General features: G+C 45.4%; 1 protein-coding gene and 1 long non-coding RNA gene across 8 annotated transcripts in view; one reads left to right on the top strand and one right to left on the bottom strand.

Annotated features, from left to right (window-relative positions):
- The window catches only part of DIP2B (disco interacting protein 2 homolog B), a 219,890-nt gene extending 193,744 nt beyond the window's left edge, over positions 1–26,146 (top strand). For all 6 annotated transcript variants that reach the window (XM_077870075.1, XM_077870076.1, XM_077870077.1 and 3 more), the window contains 13 exons: positions 2,958–3,081; positions 4,361–4,482; positions 6,296–6,407; positions 8,545–8,654; positions 9,363–9,493; positions 11,122–11,290; positions 12,386–12,556; positions 13,553–13,614; positions 14,759–14,816; positions 16,970–17,044; positions 17,996–18,173; positions 20,093–20,216; positions 22,051–26,146. In XM_077870075.1, coding sequence (XP_077726201.1) covers positions 2,958–3,081; positions 4,361–4,482; positions 6,296–6,407; positions 8,545–8,654; positions 9,363–9,493; positions 11,122–11,290; positions 12,386–12,556; positions 13,553–13,614; positions 14,759–14,816; positions 16,970–17,044; positions 17,996–18,173; positions 20,093–20,216; positions 22,051–22,303 — 1,689 coding nt within the window. In that variant the 3' untranslated portion in view covers positions 22,304–26,146. The remainder of the gene's footprint in view (positions 1–2,957; positions 3,082–4,360; positions 4,483–6,295; positions 6,408–8,544; positions 8,655–9,362; positions 9,494–11,121; positions 11,291–12,385; positions 12,557–13,552; positions 13,615–14,758; positions 14,817–16,969; positions 17,045–17,995; positions 18,174–20,092; positions 20,217–22,050) is intronic.
- On the bottom strand, positions 15,937–18,233 carry LOC144296827 (uncharacterized). Of its 2 annotated transcripts, XR_013363778.1 has the most exons (3): positions 17,610–18,233; positions 16,238–17,322; positions 15,937–15,994 (listed from the first exon to the last, which is right to left on the bottom strand). It is a non-coding gene; the product is annotated as an uncharacterized LOC144296827 (long non-coding RNA). The 2 variants fall into 2 exon arrangements; XR_013363776.1 differs by having other exon boundaries at positions 15,937–17,322.
- Positions 26,147–27,167: the final 1,021 nt, after the last annotated feature.

The raw sequence follows: 27,167 nt of genomic DNA, 5'->3' as shown, positions 1-27,167 counted from the left end.
AGAGAGAGAGAGAGAGTGCAGGGAGTGGACGGCCAGAGGAAGAGGGAGTAAGAATCTTTTTTTTTTTTTTGTACATTTTTTTATTGGAGTTCAATTTGCCAACATATAGCATAACACCCAGTGCTCATCCTGTCAAGTGCCCCCCTCATTGCCCATAACCCAGTCACCCCATTCCCCCGCCCACCTCCCTTTCCACCACCCCTTGTTCGTTTCCCAGAGTTAGGAGTAAGAGAGAATCTTGTTTTTTTGTTTTTTTGGTTTTTTTTTAAGATTTTATTTATTCATGACACACACATACACAAAGAGAGAGAGAGAGAGGCAGAGACACAGGCAGAGGGAGAAGCAGGCTCCATGCAGAGAGCCCAACATGGGAGTCAATCCCAGGTCTCCAGGATCAGGCCCTGGGCTGAAGGTGGCACTAAACCGCTGAGCCACCTGGGCTGCCCGGTGAGAGAGAATCTTAAACAAGCACCACACCCAGCATGGAGCCCGACGTGGGATTCCATCTCATGACCCTGAGATCACAACCTGAGCCTAAACCCAGAGTTGGATGCTTAATCAACTCTGCCACCCAGGCACCCTTAGAAAATTGTTTTTTTGAAGGTTTAGTTTGCTGCCGTACCATGGACCAAAAAGAAGATTACAAGAAATGGCCTTATGGATTTAACCCTGACTTTAGCCAAAAAGATATCCATTTTAGTGTTGTATCTTAATATCAAACAGTAGACAATTGACTAAGTAAATTATGGCATGTAAAATTATGCCATGAAATACTATGCAGCCATTCAAAGCAGTATTATAGAAGAATATTTGATTATGCAGAAAATTCATAATGTGGAAGTGGTTAATAATAGTATACTAAACTTCAGTAAAATAATCGAGTACCTAGGTGCACCTGGGTGGCTCACTTGGTAAGCGTCTGACTCTTGATTTCAGCTCAGGCCATGATCTCAGAGTCATGAGATGGAGCCCCACATTGGGCTCTGTGCTCAGCCAGGGTCTACTTGAGATTTTCCCTCTCCTTCTGCACCTCCCACTTGTGCTTGCTCACTCTTTCTGAGATAAATAAATAAATCTTTAAAAATAATAATAATAATAATAACCGAATGCCTACTGAAGACCCTGTTGTGGGCCCTATATATTTCATAGTTCATTTTAAAGTGGAGGGAACTGAGGCCCAGAGACATAAAATGACTTGCCTGAGGTCACAAGGCTAGTAAGTGGTAGAACTAGGAAATTAGCTATTTCATTTGAACCCAGAGCTGTCTTCTGAGCCCACATTCTTTACCAGTGCAATACACAGCTTCAGGCAGATAGTATAATGTGGTAACTTTTTTTTTGATGTTGCATGTGAATTTATATATAATATATACTCATTTTTTAAAAATCAGGAAAATACACGCCAGAATGGTGATAGTGGTTACATCTGACTTATATTTTACTTGTCTGAATTTTCCATATGAACATGTACTATTTTATATTAATGAAACTTAAAAGTTATTTTAAAAATAGCTCAGTAAAACTTGTTTTTCTTGTGAGACTGAGTTCTAGAGTTAGAATAATTAAGATAGGATGGTATTAGCACAATAGGCAGAGAATAATTCAATTTAATTATTTAGTGAAGTTGGGATGCCTGGCTGGCTCAGCGATTGAGCATCTGCCTTCGGCCCAAGCCGTGATCCTGGAGTCCCAGGATCAAGTCCCACATCGGGCTCCCTGCATGGAGCCCCCTTCTCTCTCTGCCTGTCTCTGCCTCTCTCTCTCTCTCTCTCTCTCTTTCTCTCTCTTTCTCTCTCTTTCTCTCTCTCTGCCGCTAATGAATAAACAAAATAAAATCTTAAAAAATATATATTAAGTGAAGTTGAAGATAGGCATACCCGATTACCCCACAATTCCATCTATAGATCTACCCTCTACCAAAACTCATGTATTTATGCATGAGGATACATGTACAAGAATGATGTTGTCCATTTGTACAGTTAAATACTACGCAGCAACAAAAATGAATGAACTATATCCGTGTACTGCAGCATAGCTGACTTTTAATGTTTAGAGAAAGAAGCAAAACAGAAATATGTGCCGTACAGTTACATTTATATAAAATCAAATATTTCTCAGGTGGTAACATCATAAGGAAAAGGAAATCAGTGATTAAGATTAAAAAGTCAAAGTAGTGGTTACATACAAAGGGAAAGAAAAGACAAGACTAGACCCAGGGGACCCCGGGGGTGCTTTTGTGCTGTTGGAAGTGGTCTTTCTCATGCCATGCTGGTTCTTACACAGTTGCTTGCTTTGTGATTTTCCATTATGCTATACATTCATATTTTATGCGCTTTCATACTTGTGTGTTTTATTTTACACACAAAAGGGTTTCAAAAGCCCAGCTCAGTGGAACTTGAATTAACACAAAGGAATTGATGAAGACCTTCAGGAAAATTACTCTTAGGATCATGAAGAATCAGCCATTTTCTAATCTGCTAATCTCTATTATTGTCTAGTGGACTCTGATTCATTGTTACTGTTTTGTATATATGTTTGCTGTTAGAAAATTCAGAGCCAAATTTGTGTTACGCACAACAAATGCACACGGCCATACAGCCAGCAGTGACTGTCCTAACCTCACTGCCGCCCTTATCCTTTTTTTCCTTTGTTTTCCTTCCACTCTTATTTCCTCATTTAAATAAAAAATTCCTATTTTTGAAGCTATCTTAAGAAAGACTATAAATGCATATATCTGATTAAGTTAATGTCAATATTCCCAGAGTTCCTTCAGTCACTAAAATAGAAAAGGAATACTGCACGTCTTTCTGTACTAGGAGAATTTTCACTGGAATTGATAACTTGCTAAAAAGAATCTACTGAGGCACAGGCCTTTCTGATACAACGTTGAATTGGCTATAGTTGTCACTGTTTCATTTCCTGAGTTTTGACCCACTTATTCTTTCTTCTATGTAAAGGGAACTACGGTGTGCACAGCCAATTGCCTTCAGCTTCATAAGCGAGCAGAGAGGATTGCGGCAGTTCTTGGTGATAAGGGGCATCTAAATGCAGGAGACAACGTGGTGTTGCTCTATCCACCTGGTAGGTGTTGGGTTGTTAAACTAGACTCAAGCTCCATTATCAGACCACAGAGCGTGAGAGGAGAAGTGAGGGCCGCCCTCTGCGCTCCGGGTAGGCCGTGCACTTCCCAGGTCTGGGAGCCCCAGGCACCCAGGCTAAGGTAAGAACCCAGCCTCACTCCCTGGAGTTGGGCAGCACCGTGGCTCTGCTGGAAGTGTGTCTATTGTATTTACCCTAATATTCCCACTGTCCGGCATAGTTGCTGGTGCTATGGTAAATATCAAATGAATAAACGAAGACTTTTTCTCTTTTGGAGACCCTCAAAAGAGGTGCTTTGTTTCTAGGAGTGTTCACCCAGCACCCAGTTCCTAAAGAATATTGTGCATGAACTTTTTTGACTTTGCATTCTTTATATCCTGCTCATTGTGTGGTCTTCCTTTGTTATTGCTGCTTTCGTCTTCCATGCTCTTGTTTAATTTTAAAGTGTTCTCTTCACAGTAAGAGGGACTCAATTATTTGATGACAGTTTGGTGCAAATAACCAGAATGTTGTTATATGAAATATTTGAGTTGTTCGTTTCTTTATTCTTCTGTCACATAACCACTCATGTGTTTGGCCTCTGGCCTTCTCTGCTCTTTTATCCCCCTTAGTTCATTTTGTTCTGTAATACTTACTATGCTATTTTATTTGCACTGATACTAAGATTTCTTAAAAAGTAAAAGAATCCCTCCTATGGTGTTCATGTGGGATTGTCTTCCACCCACCAATGAATGACATGGTGATGGACCAGAGCTTTTCCCCCCGAGGCCACTCTCCATGTCCTGGTAGTAGAGGGTTGTCTTCACATTGAGTCTCACTTTGCCTCCCTAAAACTCACATTACAGATGGAGGGACATCTCAGAAGTCTAATTGCTCGTCACACAGCAGCCTTCTAAATTTTTTAAATCTCAGGTGTTCCTTAGCCCTCCTTTCCCCGTTCTTTTATCTCCTAAGTTACCAGACCTGATTTCTGCAATTATTTCTACTAAGCAATATCAAGTTATGATAGCAAAATACCTTCCTCAGGTGTCTCTCAAGAGTTTACTTCTGGCCTGTTACTTATTCTTGGCTTCTCTGTATTTATAAAGTTGTTTTCCTTCTTTATGTTCAGTTCCTTCTTGATTTAAAAATTTTCTTCAGCTGTTATTAGTGTTAAATTATGATCTCAATAAACTGGCACATGGTTGAATAAACTGGTTTTGGAAGATCTGCTTTTTAGTTTCTCAGTGATGCTGGGCAGCTAAGTGACTCTGTTTTGCAGGCATCGAGTTAATAGCTGCATTCTATGGTTGCCTGTATGCGGGGTGCATACCTGTCACTGTCCGACCTCCTCATGCTCAGAACCTTACGGCCACATTGCCCACTGTCCGCATGATTGTTGATGTAAGTACCAAGCATTATCTTGGCCTTGTCCTCATCTGATAAAATCCAGAGTCGGACAGCTCAAGATCCTTACTAATTTTCTGGTTTTATTGAGTCAGGAAGTCAAATCTGTCTCCTGAAAACCGCCTCCTTTTCATTTATCTAACCAAAATGGCTAACATTTTTCAGTGAAGGAATCTGAGAAAGTGATTATTGGTGAGACACAGAATTGTGTTTTTATCATGAACGTTAAGGAGGTAAAGCTGTCATTAGTAATTCTCCTTAAAATTTGGGGTTTTTGGAACACCTGTATGGCTCAGCAGTTGAGCGTCTGATTTTGGCTCAGGGCGTGATCCCAGAGTCCCGGGATCAAGTCCCACATCCGGCTCCCTGCAGGGAGCCTACTTCTCCCTCTGTTTATGTCTCTGCTTCTCTTATAAATAAATAAATAAAATCTTAAAAAAAAAAAAAAAAACACCTTGGGATTTTTTTTCCTCCCTTCTTAAAAAATGTTTTAATTTTTTTCTGGACAGTAGCCCAGGTAGTTACATGCCAAATTGAATTCTCCCTCGTGTTGGTCATTTTTATTTTAGTCACTTTTATAAATTCATTTGGTATAGTATAAAAGGTATCCAGATCTTGCCCTGGAGGTGTTAGAAGTTTTTTGTTTTGTTTTAAGATTTATTTATTTGAGAGAAAGAGAGAGCACAAGCAGGGGGAGGAGCAGAGGGAGAGGGGGAAGCAGACTGTCCACAGAGCAGGGAGCCCAGTGTGGGGCTCGACCCTGGGACTCTGGGATAATACCAGAGCTGAAGGCAGACGCTTAACTGACTGAGCCACCCACATTCAGGGATAGAAGTTTCTAGAGAATATAAGAATTGAAGGAAGTAACATAAATCTGTATTGCATCATATTCTAATTCATATTACAGCAAAGAGGCAGAGTTCTTTTTTTTTTTTTTAAGATTTTATTTATTTATTCATGAGAGACACACACAGAGAGGCAGAGACAGAGGCAGAGGGAGAAGCAGGTTCCATGCAGGGGGCCCGATGCGGGACTTGATCCCAGGACCCTAGGATCATGCCCTGAGCCAAAGGGAGATGCTCAACCGCTGAGCCACCCAGGCATCCCAAAGACACAGAATTCTAATTTGTGTAGCATTTGTTTCTCTAAGAACCACTGTTGTATCAGCAGCCAGAGCCTGCAGTATAAAAACCATGTTCACCGTAGATGATTTTATTACAGAGTTCAGTTCAGCAAAATGCCCTCTTTACATTGTGCAAAGTAGGCCAGAGCAGCAGGGAGTTTCCTTCTTTTGACAGTTCAAGGGGAAGTTGGTCACTTTGCGTTTCCACGTGTAGGTATGAAGGAGAGCTTGTTTTCTGTGACAGCTCCACATCCCTCAAATTCAGGGTATGTTCTAGATCTAGTAAATTTCTCCATTCACTAGGCTGTGACAAACACGAACTCCTGCTCTGACTCCTCGCATTCCCTGAGCGATACAAAATCCATGTTTTTACTTTATCATGGTCTTCATGAAATCAAGAGATGTTGGAATCCATACTGAGATTATAACTATGAAATATTTTAGAAGCAGTGTTGTAAACAATAACAAGACCATCCTTCTGAGACAATTCAGTGTTACACATTTCCAGAAGGACAAATAGTACAACATCCATTGTACTATTGTATGTTCTTTGAAAAACAAGTACTGTCCTGTCCAGAATGGTGTGCTTCTAGTCCAGTATGAGTTGCTTTTAGCAGCAGCCAGAACCTATAGTGCCACCTGGGGGATAAGCTTCCTGGTGCTTATTTCTCTCCATTTGTTTTCTAGGTCAGCAAAGCGGCCTGCATTCTCACCACACAGACCCTAATGAGGTTACTGAGGTCCCGAGAGGCAGCAGCTGCTGTGGATGTGAAAACGTGGCCAACCATCATTGACACAGGTGAAAGGGAGATCTCTCCAGAGCTATTGAAGGGGCAAGAGTATTCACTCCCTGAGATCCCCTGAATTCTCATGCTAAAGACATTTATGCGACCCTTAGGTTGCAACACATTCCACCTGCTAAGAGAGAGGCAAAACTTCATGTCTGGTTCTCTGGACTAGATGCTACAACAACCAGATCCAAAGATGCAGATCACAGTCTGCTTAGAGCTCTTGAAACAAAAGTGTGTTTCTCTTACTCTTGAAATCCTCAAATAGCGGTTAGATTCTTATGTAGAATGTAACCATGTACATGTAAGGCCATATAAAGATGATCTGATTCTTGATTTCCAGATGTGATATAGTTAAAACATTGGACTAGGAGTCAGAAGACCTGGTTCTAGTTCAAGCTCAAGTACTTATTTTCTTTATAACCTTCTCTGTGATTATCCTTTCCTGAAATGCTACTTACCCATACCTGACTCATATTTTTTGAGAATATCAAGTGCAGCATAATAGGAAAGTACTTCAGAAACTATAAAGTACATGAATTTTAGATGGTATTCCTGCTAAAAAAGCATGGGGGATAAGACATGGGGATACCTGGAGAATGTTGGTAGAGGAAAGAGAGTGGGTTTTGGAGTCAAGTAGATGATATTTAAATCCTGATACTCTGTTGTTACTCTCTGTGTATCCCTACTAACTTGGGCAAAACTGTCCACAAAGTGGGAGTTGTGATAACCACTTCATGGAGCTGTAAAGGTTAAATGACATAATGTAAAGCACCTTGCACATAATCATAATAATAACATCTTTTATTGCACCCTAGTTATATGCCAGTCATCTAACGTATTACCTAATTTTATCCCTACCCCAACCCTATTAGATAGGTGTGAGTTTTATCCTCATTTTACAAATGGGGATAACAGGTATAGGGAAGTTAAGTAAGTAGCAGAACTAAAATTCAAACCCAGTCAATTTGGCTCCACTCCCAGCCTCTTAACCATTAATTTCTTCTGTCCCTCTTTTCAATAAGTGCTGCATGGTGTCTGTCCAACTCAGGAACATTTGTATGGGCTTAAATGCAGGGATGGCAGTTCTCTGTGATGGTTGTGTGCCAGATGCTGAACTAGAGTTTTTTAGATTTGTTACTTAAAGGACATAAGCACAGTTATATAACACAAATGGACTGTGTTGGTATTAATGATGCAGGTGGATCTACTGTGGCTTTTGGACTTGGTCACACTTCAGAAAGACCTGAACCGTGGACTCTGATAGAGACAACAGGAAGGTTTCTTTAGGAACATATGAGGAACCCCACCCTATACAAAAGTGTGTTGAGGGATAGATAAAGTCTTTGCCTGGACCAGAGATTGGTGCCTAATGATAGAGAGATTTAAAAGTCAGAGTCAGAATTGTTTCTTGATCCAGAAAGCCAGAGGAGCCATTAAAGAGGCTTGGTTGGGAGCGGAGATATCCTTGACACCGTTGGTTTTGACACACGAAGCAAATGTGGGAGGAAGTGTATAAATAAACAAGCAAAGGAAAATAACCCCTAATTCTAGCTTTTCATTCTTAAAAATCTACCACGTTAACTTGGAAAAAACTCTTAAAGCAGTCCATAATTATCGCATGTACTAAATGGTAAATAATGAACTTTAACTTGGAACCAGCATGATAACAACTAAGACTTTTGAGTTTTTTGAGTTGTTTTAAAAGTGCTCTATGTGAATTACCTTCCTAACAGTTCTATGAAGGTAGGTATTATTCCCAGTTTAGAGATCAGGAAACAGACACAAGTTAAATAACTCCCAAGTCACTTTGATGACAAAAGGCAGAGCTGGATTTGAACACCAGCGATCTGCTTCCTTAGTTCATGTCTTCTGCCTCCGTGTTACATGACCCCTTACTAACCTAAGAAATACATTTGCCTGATGTAGATTTGCTTTACTTCTATTACCCAGTAGTGTCCTCAGCCCCAACCCACTTCTAGGAGTGACATACATGAGCTGTTTAGTTAAATAAGAGAAGCCTAAGCTTTAGCAAATTTCGGAGGCTATATTTGTCCATAGCAAAGCCATAGAAAACCAGCTGAAGAGCGATGATTTTCATGCTCCATTGTGTCTGATTGACATCAGGTTTTTTTCTTTTCATTGCAGATGATTTACCCAGGAAAAGATTACCTCAGTTGTATAAGCCTCCTACTCCCGAGATGCTGGCGTATCTTGATTTTAGTGTCTCCACAACTGGCATGCTTACGGGAGTGAAGGTAGAGTGCTCTGGATATCTTCACTCTCTCTGGATGCTGGGAAAATGCCAGGTCTGCAAAAAATAGAGATGACCACTGCCCCCAGGGACTTCAGATGTGGGGGCCAACTGGTTGTACCAGAGACCAGTAGGCGGAGGATCAAAGGTCCTTGCTATATTTAAATAAAAGCATTGGCTCTTCCGGAATAAGTTATCCCAAGGAATCTGTGTTATGAAGAGTTCTGAACCTGGCCTAGAAGCTAATAAGAGCTAATAAGATAATAAGAGTCACAGTAAAAGCCAGTAAGAAAACATAGATTCATGTTTTGTAGAACTTGGTATTAACTAATGAACAAAAGTATGTTGCCTTACATTAGACTTCTGTAGGCTTTTTTTTTTTTTTTTTTTAGATTTATTTATTATTTATTTTAGAGGCTGTGGAGGGAGAGGGAGGGACAGACTCTCAAGCAGACTCCCTCTGAGGATAGAGTTTGACATGGGGCTCTATCTCATGACCCTGGGATCATGACCTGAGCCGAAACAAAAAGTCACACACCTAACTGACTGAGCCACCCAGCGCCCCAGACTTAGATAGGTTTTTTAAACAATTGAAAATAGACATCATTTTGAGGAGTTTGGGGGAGATTGAAACTTTTCAGAGCTATCATTAGAGCTTTTTCTGCCTGTGGGGATGCCAGTTCCATCCTGTTCCATGTTCCCTACTTTCCAGATGTCCCACTCTGCAGTCAATGCTCTCTGTAGAGCCATCAAGCTCCAGTGTGAGTTGTACTCTTCTCGGCAAATCGCCATCTGCCTTGACCCTTACTGTGGACTTGGCTTTGCACTCTGGTGTCTCTGCAGGTAGGAATGGAAAAGCAAAGTAACAGAATGAGTGGGGATGTCTTTGGGGCTATAACCATCTCATCCTTCCCTTTGCTACCTTAATTTGGTTTCAACAAAATGCTGATGTTTCCAGAATTCGTGCACCTGATATATCTGTGAAGCTCATTTAGTTTTGTTTATATTCCCTTTTTCCCTTATCAGTTAGTTTTATGCCTCATACAAAACGTCGGAGATCTTATTACTTACTCTCTACTCCATCCTGTAATCCTCATTTTAGAAGTAGAGCCAAGTAGAAGGATGACACTTGGGTGAAATATGTCATCCTTTGACAGCCAGGACGTACCCCCTAGGTTTGGCAGGAAGGAGTATAATGAGATTGGATGACAGCGTGTTGCTGGAAAGTAGCATGCGTGTCCTGTCCAGATTGTGTCTTATGGAATAGCAGATCCCCACTCCTCCCAGGGAGCCTTATCTCAGCCCTGCATGCTCACCTCCCTGGTAGACATCTTCATGAACGCTTCACAGTCACCTACAACTCAGCATTCTCCTGAGTGTCCTTATCTTTGTTAGGATGGGACCATTCACCTTAGGGACCCAACTAGGACTGTGAGCATGATCTTCCACTTCTGTATCTGTATGTCTCGCATCCAGTTAAGTGTCATGTCCTTTGTGGCTCCATTTTCCCTAAACCCGTCTGTACATAAGAATCACCTAGGGGTCTTTAAAAAAAGGCTAAATAACGGGCTTTCCCCAGACTCACTAATTTACATCTCCAGAGGTAGCAACCACAATTCCAGTATTTTTTAAATACAAGATTCTTGGGTTCCTTGTGATTCTGATCTGTACTTGGGTTTAAGAGGTTGAAGGTTGATGGCTGTGAACTATACGTCTAATATGTGACTCTGTCATTCCTTTGTTTTTATCCTGGCTGCACTGTCCGGATTCCAGGCCTCACCATCTCTCACCTCTCCTGTCTCTCCGTCATCAATGTCTGTGTCTCCAGTCCCTCTCCATGGTGCTAGATTCACCCCAGCTTAAAGCCTGCAGCGACTGTCTGCCGGGGAAAGTCTAAGCTCCCTCAGACCATAATTATGCTCTTGTATTACAGTTTGGTCCCAACCTTTCTGGCCTCACTTCTCACCACTTCCCTGTGATGCGTCCTGTGCTATAAGATTTCGTAGTAGGCTGCTATTTCTGATGACTTTAAACACACCATATACTTCTGGGTTTCTTTTCCTTCCCATATGCTGTTCCTCTGCCTGGAATGCTCTCACCCCCACCCCCATTTCCTCCAGCCAAATTCCTGCTCATTCTTTAAGCCCCGGCTTAAGCAATACCTACTCAATGAAACGCACTCACACACACACCCCACCACCCAACTTTCCTAATTTGGACAACTTGCTTTTTATTTTATGATGATCTTGATCTAATGATCTTCACGTCTCAGTTACTGTATATACCAGTCTGTTTTATGGTAGTTATCATGTCTTGTGAGTTGGACAGGAACAAGGTTGATTCTTAGACCTTTATATCTAATATGACCTCACACTGCACTTCACGAGCAATAAACGTTGGTTGAATGGATGGTGTACATCAAGATATCTCGATGAATTGATAATGTCAGCTCTCGCCTTTCTTCGTTGCAGTGTCTACTCAGGGCACCAGTCCATCTTAATTCCTCCTATGGAGTTAGAAAACAACCTTTTCCTCTGGCTTTCCACTGTCAACCAGTACAAAATAAGGGACACTTTCTGCTCCTACTCAGTAATGGAGCTCTGCACCAAAGGGCTTGGGAACCAGGTGGAAGTGCTAAAGGTAAGAAGTACAAGTAGCCGGTCCAGAGGGTTTTAAAGAAATGGGCCAGGCAACATGATACCCGAGTAGGGTTTGACAGGCAGATCTGCCTGTTTTTTTCTAGCCAGTCAACATTTTATAAACCTCAGGAATTTTATTTCTTCCGCTAATCTAATATGTTCTTTCAGAGCTTAATCTGAGTCTTACTTTGTGGAGAGGAAGATGAAACTAGTCAGGAGGCTGAATGGAAATGACTGTGTAAAGATGAAAGACAACTCTGACCTCCATTAGGACTTTTTCTAATAAAATTTGCAGTCTCAGAGGAGTAGAGATTGGGGACTGCCCCAAAGATAGGGGTAACTCATTCATATGTGTATCTGGGGATGATATGTCTGACTGACATATGAGAGAGTCAGAAGACTGATTTTCTTAATAGAAAATTACGTGAAATTTAAGAAACAAAACAGAAGAGCATGGGGGGAAGGAAGGAAAAATTAAACAAGACGAAATCAGAAAGGGAGACAAACCATAAGAGACTCTTAACTCTAGGAAACAAACTGAGGGCTGCTGGAGGGGAGAGGATGGGGGATGGCGTAGCTGGGTGATGAGCATTAAGGAGGGCACATGATGTGATGAGCACTGAGTGTTAATACGAGACTGTTGATTCACTGGCCTCTACCTCTAAAACCAATAATACGCTCTATGTTAATTGAATTTAAATTTTAAAAAATAATAGAGAATTATGATCTTAAGGATAAAAAGAAGTAAGATTCAGTCTCTGGAATGCTAGATCTCTTTTTCTCTCAGTCCCCTCTCTCCATTTTGAAATAGGAAGACATCTAAAGTACAGAAATGGGGAGATATAAAAATGGGTCCCTGAAGAATCTAAGGTTTTTAGATGAAAGAGGAAAGAGATAGAGAATGAACAGACTCACCAGTGGGTAGTAATGTTAGTGGAATGCGTTGGCATTTGGCATTTCTTTTCCCTGGGCGTCTGAGATGAGACTACACCATTCCTTGGCTTTTCCTGACTGGAGAGATAGAACAGTGGCCCTGCCTATTCAGTCCTTTTTGCATTCCTACTAACTTCAGCTCCCTGCCGTTGGTGTCTTACAGACCAGAGGAATCAACCTCTCCTGCATCCGGACATGTGTGGTTGTGGCCGAGGAGCGGCCCCGCATCGCCCTCCAGCAGTCCTTCTCCAAGCTCTTCAAAGACATCGGGCTGTCCCCTCGGGCTGTCAGCACCACTTTTGGATCAAGAGTCAACGTAGCGATATGTTTACAGGTGATGATCATGAAATTCCTTGATGGTCAGGGGAAGAGAAGCGTGTGGTGCTCCACAGCCGAGGCTGAGCAGCCAGCCAGCCTGAAACAAGCCCGGTTCCACTTACCTGCTCTGGGACCGCGGGCTTCGCCTGCCTCACTTGGCGCACCTACAGGGTGAAGATAATAGCGTTGTTCTTCACAGGCTCCTTCTGTGGGATCACCCCCTTACTAGGTGCATGCCCTCAGGCCACGCCCGGCAGCTGAACGCCGATTTCCACGTTTCTTGTAGTAGTTTAATGGTACATAATGATGAATCAAGATTTTTGACTCCTCTTTGAATTTTATCAATATCTTATATTTACCTTATGTTTCTCTGTCTCCCCCCCCGCTTTTTTAAACAAAGGAAGCACAAATAAGTCTGTATTCTTTTCTTCAGCCATATGGCAAGATTGCCATGTTATTCTTGGTGGGTAAATAACGAGAAGAACTAAGTGATTTTCTGTGGCTTGGGGACTCATATGGTAAATACAGGCATGGACGAGAGTGAGAGTAAGAGAAGATGGCAGCCGTGGGTGGGTGCTTTCAGGGCTTCCGTGACCATGGGCAAGTGACTTTCAGGTAGCATCATGGTGATTTACCCATGGAGCCCCATCCCAGGCTCCCTGCCATTCACCTAGGCCAGTGTTGGTTCTGAAAATCCAGGGGATGCCGGCCGGTCTCATGTCTGCCTTAAGTCCAGGGAGGAAGCCCCTCCTCAGCCTGGTAGCCTCTCGGGGGCTTCTCCAGCCCCGAGACCAGGCCCTGGCCTACTCTCTCAGGGGAGGGAGGGAAAGAAACACGAGGCCGTGAGTCTCTTTCAGGTGTTGACTGCAACCCTGCCTCATCTGTTCAAAGAGGGTGAGCTTTCAAAACAGAGTGTGGATTTTCTATACATATGGCTAAATTATTTCTTGATTTGAGAATGTGAAATATGGAAATACATAAATAAACAATGCATTGATTTCTTTTTCCTTAGGGAACTTCAGGGCCTGATCCAACTACTGTGTATGTAGATCTGAAATCATTGAGACATGACAGGTACAGTAGATTTATTGTGCTCACTCCCTATTGGAGTTTCTAAGCATGAAAAATTTCCGAGCCTGGAAAAAGCTGGCTCTCTCCCTCATCCCTTTTATGTGTATCTTCCCGGGAGGGATGGGAAGAGGGAAGGAATTTGTTTTTATTAACACCTGATAAGGGGGATCCCTGGATGGCTCAGCGGTTTAGCGCCTGCCTTTGGCCCAGGGCGTGATCCTGGAGTCCCGGGATCGAGTCCCACGTCAGGCTCCTGGCATGGAGCCTGCTTCTCCCTCCTCCTGTGTCTCTGCCTCTCTCTCTCTCTCTCTTCCTCTCTTCTCCCTCTCTCTCTCTCTGTGTCTATCATAAATAAATAAATCTTTAAAAAAAAAAGACACCTGATAAGATTTACACTTGTAAGAAGAAAGCTTTAATTCTCATAGTTGCTATGCTGTTCTTTAATATTAAAGTGTAATACTTAGTTCCTTCCTCTGTAGAAATATTTTGTGATGTTTGATATAAACTGAACTAAAATGGATAGGCTCTTTGCTCTGGGAGTTTAAAAATAAAAGATGGAACAGATAAGATAAATGAGGCAGAGTAGAGTTTTTGAAACCACACTTTATCCAAACCCCAGGAGTAAAAGCCCTCCTCCTCATCAGCTTACAGGGGAAATGTTAGCTATGTCCCAAGGTGAGCACCTGGCCCTAGGGCTCTGGGACCTTTGCCCAGGCCCCACTGACCTCAGCGGCATTCACTGACGTGCCCCCTGGCACTGCCCCATCCTGCACAGGGAGAGCACAGCGGGTCTCAGCCTGAGGAGAATTTGCCCTCCAGAGGACCTTTGACAATGTCCACAGCCGGTTTAGGTTGTCACAGCAAAAGGGTTGCTACTGACATCTAGTGGGTAGAGGCCTGGGATGTTGCTAAACACCCTACAACGCACAGAATAGGTAGCCCCTCACTAAAAATTATAAAAGCACATTATCTGACCCAAAATGTCATAGTGCTGAGTCTGAGAAACTCTGCTGTAGCATGAGAAGGAGACACAAAGTAGAGGCCTTAGGAGGGCAGTATGTAGCTGTAGCAGACACGGTGCAGCTAGTTTTTCAAGTGTGTGTGTGTGTGTGTGTGTGTGTGTATAGTGAATATTGTTCTTCTGCAGGGTTCGTCTTGTGGAGCGGGGTGCCCCCCAGAGTTTGCTCCTCTCAGAGTCTGGAAAGGTAATTTGTTCTATTAACCTTTGGAAGGTGGTCTGCCTGGGGAAACGGTTCATTTCATTTTTTATTTATTTTATTTTATTTTTAAGATTTTATTTATTTATTCATGGAAGACACACAGAGAGAAACAGAGAGAGGCAGAGACACAGGCAGAGGGAGAGAAACAGGCTCCCTGCAGGAAGCCTGACGTGGGACTCGATCCTGGGTCTCCAGGATCACACCCTGGGCTGAAGGCGGTGCTAAACTGCTGAGCCACCCGGGCTGCCCTATTTTTTATTTTTTAGGTGGTTCATTTTAAAGAAATCCGAAGCCTAGAATATATTAGCACCCAGGCAAGCCTTGAGTGAATTCTGAAGATAAATCAAGAATTTCACCTTAGCTAATACTTTTGAATTCATATGAGACATAGATAAGAATTCTAGATTTGAACTCTCTTCATTTCCACAGATTTTTTTTATCCAACTGACACCTTATTCTATTTTGACAAATCAGCAAAATTCAGTGTTCATTACATTCAAAGTGAAGGGGCGAACAACACTTAGAAAGAGGCAGTCCTCTTTATAAATGTTACAAGGAGAAAAGTAGGTGGCAGTGGGGCGGTGAGGTTGCAGATCAGGGAAGGCATACATGTGTTTAAAGCTGAAAGAGAAATCAAAACGGGGAAGGGATTACAGATATAGAGAGTGCGTGTCTCTGGGGAGAAGATTTCTTAGATTAGGTTGAGGCTTTAAAATGTTCAAGAACAAAAAAAAATAAAAATAAAAAAATAAAATAAAACGTTCAAGAGCAGACACAGCTCTTTGGAGTCCCTTTGGGCTGCTGTCACAGAACACCATAGACCGGGTGGCTTATAAAGAACAAACGTACTCCTCACAGTTCTGGGGACTGGGAAGTCCAGGATCATGGCACCAGCAGGTCCTGGCGAAGGATTTGTGGTTCAGAGTTGGCCATCCTGTTGCTGTGTCCTCACGCGGTGGGAGGCCCCGGCTCCTGATACCATCACCTTGGGGGTTTAGGTCGATTACATAGCGCATGACTGTTGGAGGGACCATTACGTCTACATTACGTCTGTAGCAGCTCTGAACACTTCACTGAGGGTGATGGAACATCAGCATAAGCTGGCGAGTTTCTCATTCTTTTGAGGAGAGAGGGACGATGCCTCCGAAGTCCTTCTAGTAATTCTGAAAGGCAGAGGGGGAGGTTCTAAAGAAAGCAGGGGATCGGGCAGCCCGGGTGGCGCAGCGGTTTAGCGCCGCCTTCAGCCCAGGGTGTGATCCCGGAGACCCGGGATCGAGTCCTGCGTTGGGCTTCCTGCACGGGAGTCTGCCTCTCCCTGTGCCTGTGTCTCTGCCTCTCTCTGTGTGTCTCTCATGAATAAATAAAATCTTTAAAAAAAAAAAAAGAAAGCAGGGGATCCTGCGTACCCCGTCAAGCCGCAGATCCGGTCCCTGGGGCACTAACTCCAGCTCCTCTCTGCCGTTTGAACTCTTCCAAGTGGAGTCGGGCAGGTCTTACCACCTTGTCAGATCTCCACCTGCCTCAGCTCGTGGCTGGGCGCCCCAGAAGCCTTAGCGCGATGCCCCACCTCGCCCGGCGCGTCTTTTCCTCCCTTGAGGTCTTGGATGTGGGAGCCTAGGTAGTCGTCGCAGCGCTCCTCAGCTGGCCCCAGACCCTAGAAACCCAAGATGGAAAAGGAGGTCCAAGGGACAGCAGATGGGTGGCCGGAGAAGCCGTGGGCCCCTCTTGGGCCAGCCCCGGCTGCTTTCCTCTCCTGAGGGAGATCCCAGGGGCAGGCCCATTCTCCTGCCAAGGCCGCCCCCTTAGGCCGATGCCTCATGTCTCCCCGCTGCCCTTCCTGCTCTAGGGAGTTCTGGCCGCGCTCCAGTGAGCAGGGCCCATGAGGAGAAAGGGCGGTGCTTGACCGGGGCCTGCTCTCCGGCTCTGGGCTGTAGTTTCTCGTCCCTCTGAAGAGAGAGCGGGCCGCTGGCTCCCTGGTTTGCCGGGAGGGCGGACCCCCCGCCTCCGGTGTCCACCGAGGACAGTCCAGCGGGCACCGGGCGCCGTCGCCGCGGCCTTGGCGCGCTCGCCACGAGGGAGGCGGCGGACTGCGTGTCCGGGGGTCCTTAGAGGTGGTCCTCTGTTTCCCTCGTGCTCAGATCTTACCTGGCGTGAAAGTGGTCATCGTTAATCCCGAGACCAAAGGGCCTGTCGGAGACTCTCATCTCGGAGAGGTACGTACCGGTTTTCACCTTTACTCTGAAGAGTCGGCAGTACGGACTTCCGGGCTCACCTTCGAGAATCCGTGAAACTGGATTTATTAGCTTCTCTTCCGTTGTGAATTGTCACCTTTTAAAAGGGTTTTAATCTTCTCCGGAAGGCCCGAGACGAAGAAGAGGGAGCCTGAGAGCGGGGTGGAGGCGGATTGAGGCAGCCGGGCTGGAGCTCGCCCGGCTTGTGCACGGACGTTGCCTTCGCCGGAAGAAGATGGGCACGTCCTCCCTGTCTCCACCTGTCGGGAACCGAAAGGAGCCACAAATACTCAGTGTTTTAAAAACGTGGAGATTTTATATTCTATTCTAAAATGTATCCATATGTGTATTAATATCGATACACTTTTTTAAAGACTTAATTTTTCTTCCCTCAGATATTTGAGGGGCAGCGATGTCTCACCCCGTAGTTTGCCACAGACGGCCTGGCCTGCCCCTTAGCAGCCCCTGACTAGCGAGCCCGGGGCCTACTCTTTCTGGGCCTCAGTTTCCTCATCCGTAAAAAAATAATTGCACCCGCCTCACCCACCTCGTGAAATTGTGCGACAGCGAAGTACGTTATTGCCCATCTCTGAGGCGCACGGGGCAGCGCCCGTCGCTCGTGGGTTCTCAGGAAATGCTAGTGGTGACCGTTGTTAGCCCCTGCTCCGTGCCGTGGGAGTTCAGGCCCCGCGCTCTTCCCGGGGGCCTTGTACGCACCGTGCGCTGGGCTGCCGCGCTCTCGTCGGGCGTCCAGGGCGCGGGGAGCCCGCCCGGCTCTGATGGGCGCGTGGGAAGCCCTTGCTGAGCGAAGGCCGCCCGTGTGCTTGTTGGCGTAACAAGGGGAATTCTTAAAAGGTGACAAGCCGCCCTGGGAGTGAAGGGGCGCCGTCCTGCGTGTTCCCGGGAAACGTGACCGACTCCCTTTTCTTGTAGATTTGGGTGAACAGCCCCCACACGGCCAGCGGCTACTACACCATCTATGACAGCGAGACTCTTCAAGCCGATCATTTCAACACCCGCCTGAGCTTTGGGGACGCTGCCCAGACGCTCTGGGCTCGGACGGGATACCTTGGTTTTGTCCGCAGGACGGAGCTCACCGCGGCCACCGGAGGTAGCTCCCCCGCCCGGCTCCCCCTTCCATGCCCCCGCGGCCTGTCCCCTGCAGCCTGCCCCCACGGCCTGCCCCCCACAGTCCCCGCGGCCTGGCCCCTGCAGCCTGCCCCCCACGGTCCCCGCGGCCTGTCCCCCTGCGGCCTGCTCCGCACGCTGGGGCGGCTCCCTTCTGCGACTCCTGAGCCCACGCAGGCGTTTACATTCCTTGTGGGCCTCGCCCCGCAGGCCCAGGGTACATCTGGCCAAGGGTCGGCACCGCCACCTGCCCCGAGGCCCGCGGCCGTTCCACCCTGGCGGGCTCGGGGCGCTGCCCCGGTCCCCGAGAGCAGGCGTCAGTGCGGAGGAGCCGTCTTGCCAGGCTCTGTCCCTTGCGTCTGGTGTTGGAGGCGAGACTGCTGCCCGCCGGGGTAAGGCGGCCCGAACCTTCCGCCCAGTGGCTGTGCGGGCCTCGCCGCTGCGGGCCTCGAGCCCTCCGTCCTGGCGGCGGGTGGCCACACGGGACGGCCACGCGGGCTGCACCGTCACGGCAGCGAGGATCAGATAAGGCACTTGCCCCGGACTCCCTGCATCTGCTCCACAGTGAGCGGCGTCCCTAGTTGCCCCCCGTCTCGGGGGAGGCAGGATAGCATAGTGGGGGAGACGGAGGTACCCCAGCAGGTGCCTGGTTTGGGATCCTCCTCCTCCGTCTCCTTTGTGAGTCTGAGCGACCATGGAGCCTCCCCGCAGCCACCTGGACAACGGGAATGACCAGGTTTCCCAGCTCGCAGAAGCAACGTGAGAGTCCCTGCCGTGCCTCTGTCCTGCGAGCTAGTCAGCTCTTCATGAGCTCTTCTTAGGGGTGGGGGACCTCAGCCTTCTCTCCAGCAGCTCCTGGCGCTTTGTTTGCTCAGTTTTCCTGAAAATACCATATTCCGTGGACCTAGCAAAGTCATCTCTTCAAAGCACGGTCTCTGCATAGACATAAGCCATGTGTGTGGCCTTATGTACGTGCTGTGTGCGTACAATTAAAAGGGGAGGGCACCCGGGGGGCTCAGTCGGTGAAGCGTCTGCCTTCGGCTCAGGTCGTGGTCCCGGGGTCCTGGGATCGAGCCCCACATCAGGCTCCCTGCTCAGTGAGGAGCCTGCTTCTCCCTCTCCTCCTGCCTGCTGCTCCCCTTGCTTGTGCTGTCAAATAAGCAAATAAAAATCTTTAAAAAATATATATCTTTGCCATGTTCTAGCCAGATTAGAAACCCTGCTAATAACCAGGACTAGTCTGTCCGCGCTCCGCAACCCCAGTCCCTGTATCTGGACTCCTTGCAGAAGTCTAGGAGCAACAGCGCGCACTCCCCTCTTCTCGCTCTCACAGCCTCTCTTCCCACACTCCCCACCCCACCCCAGCTGTCATCTGGCTAATTCCTTTATCCAGAGGATAAAAGCTCAGCCTAGTTTCTGCTTTTCCCCCTCTGAACCCTGAGCCGAGCGCAGGGGGTGTGCACACTCCTTGCACAAGGCTCAGCAGTCACCCTGGAGCACCTGTGGGGTGTCCGCTGCTGCTCTCCCCCCCCCCCCCCGCCCCCGCTGGACAGTGTCTTCAGGCAGGAATCACGTTTCCATCTTCCCAGCACTGGACACAGTTCCGGGGACACAGGGCCCTAATCATAGCTAAGGGCTGGGTTGGGTTGGGTTTGTTAGCACTTACAAGGTCCAGGCATCGCGTCCCCTCCCTACACGGATTATCCTGACACTCAGCCGCCTCTCATTCTCCGCCTCACCAAGGGGGAGACGGGACCAGAGACTAAGAAGTTTGCTCACAGTCTCGCAGCTGGTGAGCAGTGGGGTCGGGACGTGGCCAGCAGTCCGGCCTGGCGCCCTCGACTCCCGCGTTGCATTGCGCTCGTTACGTGTGATGAACCACAGTTCTCTTCTTCCCACCAGAGCGTCACGATGCGTTGTATGTGGTAGGAGCCCTGGACGAGACGCTGGAGCTGAGGGGACTGCGGTACCACCCGATCGACATCGAGACCTCGGTGTCCCGCATCCACAGGAGCATCGCTGAATGGTAACGTCCCTCCCGGGATGGGCTCCCCCGCAGCGTAGTGTCCCTTAGGCCTGACTCGTGGTCCACGTCCGTCCCCAGTGCAGGCCCACAACCTCAAGGAGGGTAAGAAAATCAGCAGATGCTTCTTTGTTGTCGTGGCGCCGTCTGCTGTGGCAGATGGGCCCGCGGAGAGACTGAGGCAGGCTCTGGAACTTCTGTGCAGTCGGGTCCTTCCTGCTGCTAGATTCTTAACCTTGGAAGAGATCTAACTCTGTCTCTAGAAAGTCGGCGTCATGTGGTGGAAAGACCCATGACTCTAGACTCAAAAGACCCGATTTGACGCCAGCTCTCCCTCGTAGGCGGCTTTTCTCGTGTGAAGTACTTTCTGTGCTATTTCCTAATTATGGGGAGGATCAAATGGGAATGTGCTTCTCGAACTGTCAAATGGAAAGCAGATGAAAAGGCGCATCACGACCTCCCCCAGCCTCCCTCTCTGTGTAGGAATTCCCTCCACGTTATCCCAGCAAAGAACAGCCAGCCTCACACTGACTGCAACTTCCTTAAAATTAAAACTCTATAGTTTTTACCTTGTGGCTTTCGTTCTGGATTCCTGACAACACAGAATCCGTCCGGTTTCTTTTTTACATTTTTCATGAGCTGTGTCCTTTCTTGGTGGTTGTTGGTTTTTTTTTTTTTTTCTTTTCTTTTTTCTTTTCTTTTCTCTTTTCATTTTTCTTTCCTTTTCTTTTTCTAACCCATACTAAATAGCCGCAGTTCTTTTCATGGTGGCTCATGCATTCTAGATGCTTCTTTGTCAGCATCTTCCTCTCACTTTGGTCAGTCTCTCCCCGACCCGAACAATGCCCGTGAATTATAAGAACAAGACAGAGAAAGGGGCCATCGTCAGCCTCTAATTTTAAACCTTTGACTTTTAATGCAATTAAATATTGTGTAAATGTTTTTTTAATGATTGGAATCTGTTTTTTAAAGCTGTTTAACGTTGCATACCACAAGTCAGGCCCTACCTTCTCACCCGCAGTCCCATCCAATGTAAGGCAACTTTCTGCCTTACGGCACGATGGGAGAGACGCCTGTATGGGGCATTAAGTGCAGATGAGGAGAAATCCACTCCCTTCCTGTTGGGCCTAAGAGTATTCTCTTTGCCAAAGGTCTTCAGTTGCAAATAACAAACTGTCTTTTAAAAAAAACTTAAGCAGGGACCCCTGGGTGGCTCAGCGGTTGAGCATCTGCCTTTGGCTCAGGGCGTGATCCAAATTCAGGGGTCAAGTCCCGCACTGGGCTCCCTGCATGGAGCCTGCTTCTCCCTCTGCCTGTGTTTCTGCCTCTCTCTGTGTCTCTCTTGAGTAAATAAATAAAATCTTAAAAAAAAAAAAGAACTTAAGTGAAAGATACCTGGCTACCTTAGAGGTTCCTAAAAGTGTCTGTGGATCTCAAGAAAGATAGAAATAAGGGATGGGAAGGCCATCAGGAACCACTGTCCTCACACTTTCTAGAGCCCTCTGGGCATCCACTTCATTCTCCCTTCCCTGAAGAGCCATTCTCTGTGCTTCTCTGGACACCTGGCTACCCCAGAACTTTCACATGGGCTTAGTTCATGTTACTAGCTGACAACTTCCAATCCCATTTCCAAACCCCCAAGAGACTGGGGTTGGCTCAGCTGATCAGCTGCGATCGTAGGGCAAGGTCACATATTGCAGACATGCCTGCGAGCCTTCTGGTTGGATCCAAGAGAGAAGGCACTCTTCCGGGGAATTGGGCTAAGTCTTGAGCAGAGACTATAAACGATGCCTGGTAAACGTAGTGACCTGTTAACTGAATGTCATTGAAATTTCAGTGCCGTGTTCACGTGGACCAACCTGCTGGTGGTGGTTGTAGAACTGTGTGGCTCTGAACAGGAGGCCCTGGACCTGGTTCCCTTAGTGACAAATGTGGTCCTGGAAGAGCATTACCTCATCGTTGGCGTCGTGGTTGTGGTGGACCCGGGTGTCATCCCCATCAACTCCAGAGGAGAGAAGCAGAGGATGCACCTCCGCGACAGCTTCCTGGCTGACCAGTTAGACCCCATCTATGTGGCTTATAACATGTAACCAGCCTTGTGGGGACTACAGGGGGCCATCCTGAAAAACCACAAGGACCAAAGACCGGTGACTAGGGGCAAGCTTTCAAATGATGTGAAATAAGCTGAGATGGTTATATTATATCCTTCATCTCATCCTGTGGTACACACAGGAAAGGGGAATCGTGTGGTAGCAAATGAAAAAAATGTTAACAGCCCATCAGTCATGAGCTTTGACATAGCGTGAGCAGCACGTCACTAAAGCAATTACATGCATGTTGCATTTTTTTCATCTGTTGTATATACTTGTATTTTTATCTAATGCTGTTTTAGAATTTTGTAAGGGAGTTTAATGAATTCACACGAAGGGGTAGTCGGAGCTCCACAGTTCCCCGCTCTGTACTGTATTCTGCCATTTTACCATAGCTGGACATTCTGCAGGTTTTGTTAACGTGGAACTGCTCAGCTTATTTTCCGCTGACCCGTAAGCAAATCAAATAATCCACTGAATATGAGAGTTACTTTATATATATAAATCTTGAGAGTAAAACATTTTGACCAGTGTTTTAAACGTGTAAATAAGAATACACACAATTCAGCTAAAAAAAAAAAAAAAGTTGAAGAATTGGCTTGTATAGTCATGACAACAAAAGTAGAAACGTTTCTACTTGGAGAGAATTTCAATATTCTCTTAATGCAGTGTAATTGAATAGGTAACTAAACAGTGCAAATTGTTGGCAGGTTTTGCTGCACATTGTACGACGTCTCTGTTGGCTAATGTATTTTCTAAACTAAAGCTGCCTATGTTTGTTTTTAAAGCTTGCATTCCCAGAATCAGCTTAAGCTTTTAAGAATTCAACCTGAAAAATCTCAGTTTAAAAATCAAAATGCTATGAAAAGGCTAAGCTTCATTAGATCCCACCCTATCCTAAGAAACCACAATAACTCACTCTGGCCCCCGGTGTTGAAACTGTGTTTCAAATTTAGAGTGACTACGTAAGAATTTAGGATTTCCTCTTTTTCCAGGCCCATTGTCAACTGCGTCTACAGTTTATACATGTAGCTTCTCTTTTTGGAAAACTGAAGAGTGTCCTCTGTTCTTCCAGTTCATGGGGGCAGGGATTTTAAGAACAAGAATGACAGGCTGGGAAGGCAGTGGGATCGGCAGTCACGTGAAACTGTAAAGGTGACATAGCTACAGATCTCAAAACTGACCGATTTGGGTTGCCAAAATAGCTAGGCTTATGCTGAAATAGGGGAAGCCTATGTATGCAAGAAACTCTTTTGAAATAACTGTGGTGCCCAGGCCAAGTGGACTGAGCATGGGACTGAGTTTGGCCTCTGGCTCGGTTTCCTTTCTTTGGTCTGATACTTCATGTATTTGAATATAGTTGAATTTTATTATTTTTTTCTTACAGAAATATTTTTAAAAATTTAAAAAAAAGAAAAGCTCCAAGTGAACAGAGTTAACTTGTTAAATCAGAATGGTTCTCTTTGACCCACTCTGGTCTATTGTGTAAATATTTATTTAGACTATTTTAATAATACATATTATTTACCCCACTGTAACATCATGTAAACTAAATATGTTTTTAAACAATTTTTAAGACTTGTAATTACCCTGAAAATACGGTTTATAATGCAAAGCCCAGACCCTTTGTCACTCTCGGGGGCTGCCCTTCAGTCTCGTGGCTCCAAGCCACTTTCTTGCCTCCCTTTTACAGAAGCCTCTTTTCCTCCCAGTTTTTTCTCCACTGAGGGCAGACTTCAGGACATTTTCCAGTTCCAGATCTCTTTTTTGACATATTGGATGGAATTAATTTACACATGATGGAAGAGGTTCTAAGGTGTACAGGAAAAAAGCACTTACATTGGGGCAAGAAATCCCAGTGACTAGCTACGGTTCAGTTTACAAAAAAACCAGCCTGCTTATTTGGAAAGTAATTTTCTTCCAGTAGTTGTTAATGATTCACTAACAAAGCAAGGGATCCTGAGGATTAAATAGTTATAATCTCCATAATCCACAAGTTCCAAGAAAAAAATATAGGCAGAGTCTTATCCCATGGGTTGCTTTAAAAATTCTTCCTACACAAGTTAGGGCATCTGCTGGAAATATAATGTGAGCCACGCTGGTCATTTTAAATTTTCTAGTAACCGCATTTTAAAAAGTAAAAAGAAACGAGTGAAATTGACTTTAGTATATTTTATTTAACTGGCTATATCAAAAATACTATAATTTTCATGTGAAATCAACATGAAAAGTGACAGATATGTAAGTCTTTGAAATCCAGTGTCTCAAGCACATTTCAGCTCAGACTGCCCATATTTCAGGTTTTCAGTAGCCACGTGTGGCTAGTGGCTGCAGGATTGAGCAGAGGTGATCTACACTCATTCTTTCAAATAAGATACTCCATTAGCCTCAGAGTATGGGCAACTCCCAGTTAGGCGGGTCTGTTCATCTGGATTTGTAGGTCCTCAGGCCTCTGATTTATCTTTAGTTTCTGCTTTCCGCCTTGTGGCTGCTCTATTGATCTTTTGCATATTCCCCACAGCCAGAGAAGAAAGCTGAGCTGTGTCTTTGGGAGTCTCGTGAGGAACTGCGGTAGAGTATCCTCTGGAAGGGGAAGAGAGTCCAGTCATTAGCCTGTCCAAGGGGGTCATCTGTAGATTCAATGTCTAGTCTCTCACAGACTCGGATAGGAGAACTTTCTCTTGATGACACAGTGCTCTCGCCCTTCCCACAGTCAGTAGAACCTTTGTGGTAGAATGGACTCTTGGGGCGGACCCAGAAGGCCATTACTGCTGATAGAAACAGCCTAGCCAAAACTCTGAACACAGTCTGGGTTTTTCTTTTATGCCTGTGAAAAAGAAAATAAGAGCAAGCCTCTCCCCCCCCCCCCCATTTCAGTTAAGAGAAATCCATTCACCTAACAGCTTCTGAACCTCTTTCTGCCTCTAAATAGAAGTAGTTGAGGTCGATGAGGAAGGGGCTGCCTCAGGAAAATTTGAAGCCCAAGGGATTCTTAGAGCTGCACAGATGTCACCTGCATCACGGAGACCCTGGGAATGGCCGGCATGCTAACGGGCGTCGGTGTGAGTCCACAGCCTTTCTTTGCTTGCTGCCTCAGAAAGGGGGCCGGGTCCAGACCACCACCACCACCACCACCACCACCACCACCACCAAGTCCTTTCCTCATGAAGCTGTGCTGCCTCAGGCTGTTTAGGGACCATTGCCTGTCTACTGGTGATGCGAGTGTGTCTCTTTTCTTTAGTCCCTGGGCAGTGCTTGCTTAACGCTTTTGTTGAATCAACAAAGGGCCCGAGGCCTTAGGTTTTTTGTTAAGGTCTCTGCCCCAGGCATGGTGCTCAATATCTTGGCCAAATAAATTACTTTCCTTGAATATCCAGCAATCTTTTAGACTAAGCAATGAGGAGTTACCACCTCACCCTCAAACTCCAACATGACCTATGCCTTAGTGTTGTTTTTGTTGTCTGCTTTGATATAAAAGCAAGAGTATTTGGAGCAAGAGCTGCAGTACTCCAAATACACAATAGGCCTTTTCTTTATCATTCATACAACATTTCTGGTTTAGGTATGTGTAGATGGGCCATGTTGTTTGTCCACAGGAAGAGTGTAAAGGTATAAGAATAATTTTTTAGTCCTAAACGATGTTTTGTTTACTTTCTGTCAAGATATTTACCAGTGTCAAATTCAAACTATAGTACTGTGTAATTATGTATAAAGTTTTTTTATTTATTTGAAATTAGACTAGATATACATTTTTAAATTTAACATCTGGCAGGACAGTGTTCTATTAACTCATTGAATGTGTTTCCTTTGTCTTGTGTTAATAAACATTGATGCTTGATTGTGTTTAATGCTTCACACATTGGGAGGATTGGTAAATTGGAGCTGATAAATTTTAAATTTAACTTAAGATGGAAAGACCAAAAAAAAAAAAAAAGATGGTAAGACAAAGCTACCTGGAGCGGTCTAAGGAAAATGAACACAAAGATCTGAAGTTATAGTAAATCAGTGCTGTAACAGGAAGACAGATCAAGGAACACAAGAGGGTCATTTTGAAAACTAAGAAGCTTTTGTCAGGAACAATTAAAGTTTGGCTTTCCTCCTACCCATGTGGTATATGGTAGTTGTAAACTATGGATCATAAATTTTATTTTTTCTAATTTGTAATGGGGCTGGAGTTCGGCCTTTGCTAACATGTAAGTCATTTGCCCTTCTTTTCTTGGTTTCAGGAAACTTGATGAGAGCCCATCAAATTGTGAGTTCTCCAACATTAAAACTGGTCCTTGAACTACTACCGTCTGAGCTATTTAGGTAGCTGGGGATATTTTTTTCACCTAACATAACATTTATTGGATGCATATCCATTAGGCCCAAGGCACAGCAACAAGAACTGAAGCTACAGAGAGAAAATGAAGTCATTGCTTTGAAGGAGATACAGGAAAACAGCACAATATATTAAGGGTTATGACTAGAGGTGGGGCAGGCACCCACTCCAGTGACGAGGGGGAATAATGAGGAATACAGGCTGAAGCAGGTAACATCTGAATGGAGTTTTGCTTTTTTGTGTTTTGTGGGGTTTTTTAGAGATTTTGATCCCAGGACCCCGGGATTATGACCTGAGTTATGACCTGAGCTAAAGGCAGATGCTTAAGTGACTGAGCCACCCAGATGCCCCTGAACTGGGTTTTGAAGGATGAGACAACCAGATAAAGCAACAAGCAGAAGAGCAAAGTTGCATTTCCTGGGAACTACAATTCATTATTAGGATGGAGGGTCTGAAGGGGGGGAAAAGATAATTATCTGTGGAGGCTTGAGCCAAGGACAGATCACCAAGGGCCTTATGTATCATGCTAGGAATTTTGGACTT

This window comes from Canis aureus, chromosome 25 (genome assembly GCF_053574225.1).
Source record: "Canis aureus isolate CA01 chromosome 25, VMU_Caureus_v.1.0, whole genome shotgun sequence".
NCBI classification, from domain to species: domain Eukaryota; kingdom Metazoa; phylum Chordata; class Mammalia; order Carnivora; family Canidae; genus Canis; species Canis aureus.
Note: the sequence above shows the minus strand (reverse complement) of the source record. Positions and strands in the feature narration are given on the sequence as shown.